We start from the raw sequence: 10,914 nt of genomic DNA on the forward strand, positions 1-10,914 counted from the left end.
CACTTGTCAGTATTTATTTATGGTCACATTGTTCAATAGACCGAGTCGGCAAGCAAGGAAACGTCACTTCCGGTCAGGGCCGTGGGGGAAAACAAACCGTTTTCCCCATACACACTCATGCAAAAAGGCGGTATTTTAAACCTTTGTCAAACGCTTGTCCGCTGTCATTTCTTGGTTTGAATCACTTGTATATGCTGTCAAAGGGCTATATATTAAAAAACTTATCATGATCGGGTCGATTGTTGTCGTAATATAAATATAAATATAAATATACGGACAACAATCGACCCGATCATGACAAGCGTTTGACAAAGGTTTAAAATACCGCCTTTTTGCATGAGTGTGTATGGGGAAAACGGTTTGTTTCCCCCACGGCCCTGACCGGAAGTGACGTTTCCTTGCTTGCCGACTCGGTCTATACTGGACTGAAACTAAGTTTTATTTTCCTCTGTGTGTAATTAGGAAAGGAAAAATGCCAGAAAAGCCCAAAAAAGTCTCGTTCTGTCAGATTCTAAATAAAAAAACAAAGATATTTTTATTCCCTGTGACATATAATTGAGAAAAAATCTGATTTTAAAAGGAAAACTTTGCACCGGCTCTGTAATAAATGACTGAAATGATTAATCAATTATCAAAGTGATCCATTCAACAACTCTTCAATGATGCTCTAGTGTTTTATCTTTGAAAACTTGTTTTATAAATAAATGAATCTGAATTAAACTAGAACCAGGTGTTTTATACACTTGTCAGTATTTATTTATGGTCACATTGTTCAATACTGGACTGAAACTAAGTTTTATTTTCCTCTGTGTGTTACGTAATAAGAAAGTGAATAATGCCAAAAGAAAAGTCTCATTCTGTCAGATTTGAAATAAAAAAAAAACAAAGATATTTTTATTTCCTGTAACACATGACTGAAAAAACATCAGATTTAAAAGGAAAACTTTGCACCGGCTCTGTAATAAACGACTGAAATTATGTTTTATAAATAAGAATTGAATTTACTGTAAATGAAACTAGAACCAGGCTAGCAGTTTCCCTTTGTTTCCAGTCTTTGTGCTAAGCTAAGCTAACTGGCCGATTAACACACATAGATAAAGAGAGAGAGATAGATGGATAGATAGATAGATAGATAGATAGATAGATAGATAGATAGATAGATAGATAGATAGATAGATAGATAGATAGATAGATAGATAGATAGATAGATAGATAGATAGATAGATAGATAGATAGATTTTGTTTAAAGGAAATGTGCAAAGAAAATAAATAAAATACAAAGAGGAAATATATGATAAAACATATCCTACAATGTCTAAAACAATATAAGTGGTATTGATCGTCTGGTCAATCACCGATCAGAGACAGTGAAAGATAAATCGTGTGTCTCACTCTTGCAGGCGTGTGTGTTTCGTCCCTCTGCAGGTCTCCAGGGTAAATCCTGGTAGAAGTCCTGGCAGCGCTCGCAGTTCAGTCCCTCGGTGTTGTGGTTGCACACGCAGCGGCCGTGAACCTGCAGAGAAACACAATAAAACAACACTCAGAAACATTCAGGTAATTTAGGAGGTTAATTAGGAGGTTAATCTGCTAGAAAACAATGAAATCTGAATTTAAATGTCCACTTTTAAAACTTTTTAACTCCTCACTGCTCCAACAACTTTCAAAATATTTCAAATAAGTTAAAAATGTTGGAAGTTAAATTGAAATTTGAGGTGAGAAGATCATTCTTGATCTTGAATACATCAGTTCAAGAAGTAATCTCTCCTAAAATCCATTTTATTGGTGATTGGTGATTGATGTTAATGCTAATTTAAGCGGCTTGCAACACAAATTTAGCTAACGCGTCGCCTGGTGGCCATGTTTGGAATTTATCTTGTTTATCTGAGCAAAAAAACAACACAAAGAAACATTCAGGTAATTTAGAAGGTTGATTAGGAAGCTAATCTGCTAGAAAACTATAAAATTGAAATTTAAACGTCCACTTTTTTAAAACTCTTTTAACTCCGCACTGCTCCAATAACTTTCAAAAGTTATTTATCAAATTAAAAATGTTCGAAATTAAGTTGAAAACTGAGGGGAGAAGATCATTTTTGACCTTTTAATACATCAGTTTAAGAAATAATCTCTCCTTAAATCCATTTTATTGGATGGGATTTACTGATGAAGACCATGCAATGTGCTCAAAAGCTTCAGAACAGCTACTAAATGGACATCGTGTTCACAAAACTAATCAAAACATCAGAGTTTTAGCAACAGAAAAAACAGGTCTTTACTCCTAAAAAATAAAATAGAATAAATATAGCTTTGTAAGACTTTGAAATGACATGAAATAAATAAAAAAATAAGTACAATCAAAGTCTCCATCTGCTAAAGAAAACCTTGTGATGCGACTAAAAGCTCCAGAATCAAAAGTTAATTGAACTTTAAAAATCAATGGAGCTTTTATTTTGGTAAATCTTTTGTTTTTAACTTTGATAAAATAAAATAAAATAAAATAAAATAAATTAAAATAAAATAAAATAAAATAAAATAAAATAAAATAAAATAAAATAAAATAAAATAAAATAAAATAAAATAAAATAAATTAAATTAAATTAAATTAAAATAAAATAAAATAAAATAAATTAAAATAAAATAAAATAAAATAAAATAAAATAAATAACGTGCAGTGTACCATGCCCTCGGCGCCCGTCGGCGCTCCCTCCATCGGGGCGCACTCGGAGGCGTGGCCGTAGCAGAAGCAGTTGCCGCGGACGACCATGTCGTAGAGGGCGTAGTAGTACTTCTCCGTCACCTCGTCGCGGGAATCGAGCAGGTTGTCGCCGAGCGTGTGCAGCTTGATGAAGTTCACCCGCAGGTTGGTGATCTTCAGCATGTCTGCACGCACACACACACACACACACACACACACACACACACACACACACACACAGACACACACACACACACACACACACACACAGGAAATGGTTTAACACACACACAGTTTGTTTGGACGTTCAGCTCAGCGTCTCGTTCATCATCCTCACTGCAAATACTTCACATGAGGCCTCCGTGTGTGTGTGTGTGTGTGTGTGTGTGTGTGTGTGTGTGTGTGTGTGTGTGTGTGTGTGTGTGTGTGTGTGTGTGTGTGTGTGTGTGTGTGTCTGTGTGTGTACACAGAGGCCGAGTTGCTTCTACATGTGAAATTCTCTCCGCTGCTCCTCCTGTCTGACCTCTGACCTCCGCGGCTCTGCTCCAGGTAGCCGCCGTTACCTTGGCAACAGGCGACCAAGGCCCTTTACTGTAGGCTACACACCGAGGACGAGACGAATAAAAGACACGAAATTCAACGCATCAGAATCGTTCACAATACGCGATAGATGCAACAGTTATAAACCAAAGTTTCTCTTTGTGTCGGTGGTTCTTCGCCTCAACGTCGTGTTCGTTTAACACAAATACTCGTTGATTCTCCATCACCTGCTGTCGTCTTGTTACTAACTCCACTATAAGAACAAGAAGAAAGGCCAGCAGCACTTGTGTCCTTCTCATTGTTTTTTATTGCAAACTTCGTCGGCGCTGTTTGCAATAAAAAACAATGAGAAGGACACGAGTGCTGCTGGCCTTTCTTCTTTTTCTTTAAGTGCAACTTTTGGCCGTGCATCTCTTCAGTTTGTTCCTGAAAGTTTTTTGGAGAGTGCATGTTTTTCTTTGTTTTGAACTAACTTCACTATATCCAACACAGCAGATCAATATCTGATCAATATCTGATCACTGTCCTGACAGCCGAGCTGTTTGTTGATGCTTCTCCACCATGGCAATGGGATTTAACATTTAAAAGCTAAGTTTGACTATCCAGAATTAACATTGTAGAAACTGTATCATAACGTCTTTCTGATGAGTCGTAATTTTGAATAGTTGGATTTTTCATTCAAGATATCTGTAATTCAGTTTTGCCTCGTCAAAGGAACATTTCAGACGTTCTTCCTCGGACAAATGACGTCACTCTTGCCATTCATGTGTATGGGGTTTGTCATTACAGATATCTACAACTCAGTTGCAGATATCCACTATGTGAATTATGGATATCTGTAACTGAATTACGACTAGTTCTAGTTTGAGATATCTACAACGTCATTTCGCCTAGTCAACACTTTAAGATATCTGAAAAGGGACATGTAGATATCTTTAATTGAGGTGAATTAAAGATATCTTGAACTGGAGTTATGACTAGTCAGAATCAAATTGTAGATATCTCAAAGTGGAATTACTACTAGTCGTAATTCAGTTACTGTTCAGTGTCATGGTGATGTGACGCCTCATGATTGGTTGATGCGTTTATTCGCCGGGAAAAAGCTCAGAAAATTCGACCTCACTCCGAAAAAAAAAAGAATTAGGTACCGTATTATCTGTTTTCACTGCGTAACATTCACAGTCAGTGTGAAAGGGCCTTTAGTCGTCTGTTGCCAAGCTAACAGCTGCAGAAACACCTGAGAGGTCAAAGTAACCAAACCTGCAGCAGTACGTACTCTGGATTCTGACGCTGTACGGGTCCTCGATCTCGAACACCGGGTCCAGAACTCGTAAGATCACCTGGAGAAAAAACAAAAAGAAAAAAAATCTGAGCTCAAAGGTCAAAGGTCAAAAGTCATATAGGAAGCGTCTCCTCATCAATTTCTTTTTTTTAAAACTTTGTTAACGTTTATGTACAGAACAATACTGTTGTGCCAGGGGAAAAAAAATATATATATATATATATATATATAAATATACAAAGAGATAATGTTTACCATGTATATATATAAAAAAAAATATATATATATCTATATATATGTATATAACAAAAACAAAAACATTGAATTAAAGAAGATCCTATTAAATAAATAAATATTTATCCAAAATAAAATTGGTTTTAAACGCTTTTTGTGTTTCAAGTCCTTTGATGTCGGTGCCATACTGAAAAATCTCTTTCAAAAAAACTACAAAGTTTGGTTTATTGTCAGTCCATTTTCTTTTGTGAATGTGAAATTTTCCTAAAAATAAAACAAGTTGTACAAAAAAAATTAAATCATTATCCAATTGGTTATCATCAAAATAAAGAAAAATGTCCTTTTCATGTAGATGTTTTGGATGACCAGTTTTTCTTTCAAGAAAGTTTTGTACATTCAACCAAAAGATTTGAGAATATAAACAATGATAAAATAAATGTACAATGGATTCATCAAACAAACCACAGAAATCACAGGAGTATAGCCTACAATATCGAGTTTGCGTCTCCTAATCAATACAACAACAACGTGTACCGATCAAAGCGTCAGACTCACCTCTCCCTCGGTGGACGGCTCGATGTCGGAGTAGCGCGAGTCACAGATGATGTCGTCCACTTTGAGCATCGGCCCCGTCGACTCGCCGGGGAACGACGACTCGCAGTCGTAGGCGAAGTAACGATAAACCTGCCACGACTTCCCGAAGTCCATCGACCGCTCGATCGCCATGGCAGCCGGGCGAAACGTCTGGGGAACGGACGGTTACAAAACAATTTAATAGAAAAAGAACTGACTTTATTATTATCTTAAATATGTTTTTCAGAATTATCATAAATGTGTGTTTAAAATGAGAAAATCATAATGATAATAATGATAAAAAGTCATTATTTTAACTTAAAATATATAAAAAATAGCCGTTTAAGGAACTATTGTTCTGTTTAACCTCATATTATATCTTGTAGTAACCACATCCTCGGTTTTATAGCATAAACCTGCAAATCTTTTAATGATATTTGGCTGAAAATTTACTTTTAACCACCAAGTTTTGTTGTTGTTATTGTTCTTGTGACTAAATGTGAAGGTTTATAAAGTTATACAGAATCTGACATTGTATTTATGCACATTTATTTACCTGTTAATGTGTTTTTTTTTTTACTCTTTTAGTTTTGTTTAAGCAAAAATTCAACAAACGATCAGAAAAATAATGGATAAAAAACAAATTACAGTCAAATCCAACTCTAAAATTTAGATAAAAATCTAATTTCTGACAACTTTGAAATCCATTTTATTGCTTTCACTGTTCTTTTATTGTTTTTAATTGTTTTTACTTGTTCCTCTTTTTAGTTATTACCTGCTGTAAAGCACATTGGTACACCGAAAGGATTGTTGTAAAGGGCTGTATAAATAAAATACATTTACATTTACATTAAAGGAGAAGTAAGTGATATTTTTGTGTTAATATAAGTCTTAAATAGTTATATCTTCCGACAGCAATCACTTACATAGAGTGTTTGGACCAAAACACGGGTCTCTCAGTCCCTCTGCTCTGCTCTGAGCCGAGGAGAAAACTTTTATCGTATCCTACAGTTTTTATCCAATGAGGAGAGAGAACGGCATGAAGGGCTGTGTGTGCAGCCAAGGGATGCGCCTGAATGTGGTGATGTAGGGACGAGGACCAATAGATCCATGACGAGGGCGGGGGCTGCTAACTCCATCGGCTGACAAGACGTTATGGTGCGTTCAAGGAAACTCGTAACTCGTGTTTTTCCGACCTGTGAAGTGGTACCAGTTCGATCTGGTACGACTTCACGGCTCAGAAGTTACGAGTGGCCGTTATAGTGACTTTCACAGGTAAAACAGGTCGGAAAAACACGAGTGGGTTGCCTGGAACGCTACAAAGTCGTAAGTCGTGACTTGAAGCTGTAATTTACGATTTCAAAAGCCTGCCTGGAACGCAGCATTAACGAAAACGACCGGATCACTCACTTCTGCTTTAAGTAACATAACTAATCTGTTAAAGTTGTTGATGTTTCATGCTGTTTCTCTGAGAACAGGATGTAGTTGTCTATGTTACGTGCGTGTCTTGAAGTGTCCGTGCGTCTCTATGAATGGCGTGCATCCAGCTGTCGGCCATCGTGGTCGATCATGTGACAACAATCAGAGCTCATCTTCCTCCTCCTCCTCCTCCTCCTCCTCCTCCTCCTCCTCCTCCTCCTCGTATTCCCACCGTCCTCCAGAGACCGCAGCGATTTTCCACATTCCTCCACCACAGCTGTTCAACGCTGCTGCGCTTATCTCCACGCCAGCAGTGTTGGTGAGATGTGTGTGTGTGTCTGTCAGTGTGTGTGTGTGAGGGGAGTGTACTGTAAGCACCTTGAAGGTCATGATGAGATGTGTGAAATGAAACTCGGCCTCTAGGTCCAACTGGATCGTCACGTTCTCCACACCTGCAGCCAAACACACAGGAAACACAAGAGTTGAACATTTAACATTAAAACCATCAGCAGATCTCAGACCAGCGGCTTCTTCCTCCTTCCTCCTCCTCCTCTTGGCAACATCCAGACACAAATCTAATCCATTTTAAAGTGTCGGCTCTTGCTCCTATAAGTTATTGGTGAATTCCTTCCTTCACTAATCTTGTGAGTAACGTCTCAGATATTTAGTTCCAGACTGAATCAGGTTAAAGCTGCAGAAACAGAAACTGTAGAAACACAGAGAGAAGAGCAACCGCAGCTCAGACCGTGTGATAATTAACTTAACAGCCATTTCTCATAACGTAAATAAATGTTCCCCTGAGGATGAATCTTAAAGGGATAGTTCAACATTTTGGCAAATTGGCCCATTGCCATAATCCCCTATAGTCATAGCAGTAGGTTTGTTACCTTTAATTGTCGGTGCAAGCTGTTTTTAGAACGGCGGAGCAGAGCCGTGAGCTGCTCAGAGCTACGGAGGCTCATGGGATTTCTTGGTTTCCCTCATCAAACTCATCAAATACACAATCCAACAACTCCACGACGCTCTGGTGGACAAGTTGTGACCTGCACATTCACCACGCTATGAGATAATAACACAACGTTACCACACAGAGTTGTTTTAGAGGGAAATACAGAGACTGCTTGATGGAAAACTGCCCCCGAAACTGCATGAATTTACCTCAAACCTCACATTTAGAAGTTTTGACCTTAACCAATAAATTTTGCCACTTGAAAACTGAGTAAAGGGCCATTGCAACACAAAATTTTTTGTTTTTTCCTTGCCAAAACTTGATTCCAGCTCCTGGTGTTACAGTGAGAGGCGGGTTTCTGCCTCAAAATGACTTTATGTCACTCACAAGAGTCACTTTTAGAAGTTTTGACCTTAACCAATACATTTTGCCACTTGAAAAATGAGTAAAGGGCCATTGCAATGCATAGTTTGGAGTTTTTTCCTTGCCAAAAAATGTGTTTGGGTTTGGGTTTCTGCCTCAAAATGACTTTATGTCGTTTATATAACTCTGGTGAGTGACATGAAGTCATTTTGAGGTAGAAACCCCATTTCTCTGCAACGCCAGAAGCTGGAATCAGTTTTTGACAAGGAAGAAACTCCAAATTATGCATTGAAATGGCCCTTTACTAATTTTTAAAGTGGTAAAAAAAAAAGGACTAATTAAAGTCAAATCTTTAAAAGCACATTGAGTTGCCTTGATATGAAATGCGCTATATAAATAAAGATGCCTTGCCTTAAATTTGAGTGATATAAAGTCATTTTGAGGCGGAAAACTTGTCTTAAATGCAGCATTAGCTTGTGCAGTTTGGTAAGTAACAGTCCCACCTGACACTTATTGTGATTAAACTTCATTAACATCTGTACTCTTTATGTCACAAACACTGTGTGTGCTGCAGCAGCTGGATGAGTCACTGCAGGTCTGGACTCCAACAGCTGGAGCCGCTCCGACGAGCAGGACGACGACTGTCAGCGAACCAGGAAATCCCAAACAAAGCCATTGTGTGTCTGCAGCTTCCTGCTGGTGGAGAGACATCTGCAGATGTGACTGCAGCTTCCTCCTCCTCCTCCTCCTCCTCCTCCTCCTCTATGACTCACTCCTCTGACAGATTCCCACCGCTGTGCAGCAGCAACAACAGGCTCTGGATCAGTTGTTGTTGTGCATGAGAACCTGCTGCTCTGCTCTGATGATGATGTTGTAATGGAGATTCATGGTTTTCATTTCACGGACTCTCACTTACAACGACTTGGCAGTTTGTCTGGAACACTTATCATCGCCGCGGAAACGACCCAAACTAAACACGTGTTGTATGTTTGAATAAGTGGTGACTGGTGAGGCGTCCGGCTGCAGACTGAAACTGTTTCTGAGTCTCTAGAAAACATCAGACTGACTAAATCATTTTAAAAGCTACTTTAAAAAACATATAAGACTTAATTTAACTGGAGGTTACTTAACACCAAGCAACAGTCTATGCTTTTATTTTGAAATACAACAATTACTCCATATTTATTTTGCATAGTTTATGTTTTGTTTGTGTTTTTCTTGCTGGTTCAAAGCACAAATTTAACGAGTTTTTGAGTGTTTATCTATAAATAAATTAAACTCTAAATGATATGTTTTTGTTTTCACAGAACTCTAAATTGATTTAGTCATAAAATGTTGATATATAATCGATAAATATACGTGAATTTCAATTTAAAGTTGCACCTGCCGAGTGCACTGATGATGGTGTGGAAAGCAAATTTAAAAACAGAATAAAAACAAATTTACAGTAGCCTAGTTTTACAGGCTCCTTTAAAAGATATTAAATCCTTACATACAACTTCATTTAAATCCTTTTAAATTGAGATTACTGTACTTTAGATCAAGATAGATCTTATGTTTACTTTCATTTATCTCATTGGTTCAAAGCACAACTTTGTGTAAGGTAAATAAATACATAAAATGATGTTTTAAGTTTGATTTAACAACAAATATTTGATATATAAACTATAAAATAAGCTTGAATTTCAACTTACAGTAAACCTGCACCGGCCTTCAATAGTGTGAAAAGTGGCAAAAAAAAGCAAGTTCACAGTATCTTTAGAGGCTCCTTTAAAACATATTAAACCCTTACATATACTGTAACTTCCCTTTACTTCCTTCCTTTTACTTAAAGGGATAGTTCACCCAAAATTCAAATTTCACTCATTATCTACTCACCCTCATGTCAACTAAGAGCTGTGAGAATTTTCAGAGTCCTCCGTTCCTTCTCTGAGTTACGGGGGGGTCTGCGCAGCAGTATTTGTCCATATAATGGTTGTGAATGGACACCAGAGCTCTTCGTCCAAAAAGACACACCAAAAAACATCCAAATACCTCCATACTGCTCGTCTGTAATGTCCCTCTTGTATTGAAGCCCCGACATGAGAAATTGTTCCGAAAAAAATTAAATAAGTCTATATTTTAAGCTTGTTTGTAGCGGAAGCTCCCAGTGTCTCAGTTCACTGCTCTGCCTGTGTAAGTGCAAATCTCACGTGATTTGCACTGACCGGCGGAACAATTTCTCATGTCGGGGCTTCAATACAAGAGGGACATTACAGACGAGCAGTATGGAGGTATTTGGATGTTTTTTGGTGTGTCTTTTTGGACGAAGAGCTCTGGTGTCCATTCACAACCATTATATGGACAAATACTGCTGCGCAGACCCCCCCGTAACTCAGAGAAGGAACGGAGGACTCTGAAAATTCTCACAGCTCTTAGTTGACATGAGGGTGAGTAGATAATGAGTGAAATTTGAATTTTGGGTGAACTATCCCTTTAAGATCAAGATAGATCTTATGTTTCCTTTGAAATACAGCAACTACTCCACATTTTTATGTCTTTTATATTTAGTTTGTGTTTATCTCACTGGTTCAAAGCACAAACTTGAGCCCAATCTAGATTTAACGAGGTAAATAAATGCACAAAATGATGTTTTAACTTTGATATAACAACAAATATTTGATATATAAACTATAAATAAACTTGAATTTCAACTCAAACCTGCACCGTTTAGGTTTTCAGTCTTCAATAATCTATCGATAACAGTGTGAAAATCAGATGTAAATGTCAGTATGAGCTCATAAAGTGGCCTGTAGTTGTATTTAGTGTTTTTCCATGTCGATGCTTCAGAGATCTGATGATCTGCTCTCACGGCTTCGACTC

General features: G+C 37.7%; 1 protein-coding gene across 1 annotated transcript in view; it reads right to left on the minus strand.

Moving 5' to 3' along the window:
• Positions 1-10,914, minus strand: part of LOC311006902 (laminin subunit beta-1-like) — a 53,333-nt gene that overhangs the window by 35,033 nt on the left and 7,386 nt on the right. Inside the window, exons 4-8 of the mRNA XM_083999925.1 lie at positions 7,119-7,192; positions 5,304-5,492; positions 4,509-4,572; positions 2,675-2,877; positions 1,393-1,513 (exon numbers count right to left, since the gene is read on the minus strand). Coding sequence (XP_083856051.1) covers positions 1,393-1,513; positions 2,675-2,877; positions 4,509-4,572; positions 5,304-5,492; positions 7,119-7,192 — 651 coding nt within the window. The remainder of the gene's footprint in view (positions 1-1,392; positions 1,514-2,674; positions 2,878-4,508; positions 4,573-5,303; positions 5,493-7,118; positions 7,193-10,914) is intronic.

Source organism: Trachurus trachurus (genome assembly GCF_905171665.1).
Source record: "Trachurus trachurus genome assembly, chromosome: 23".
NCBI lineage: Eukaryota > Metazoa > Chordata > Actinopteri > Carangiformes > Carangidae > Trachurus > Trachurus trachurus.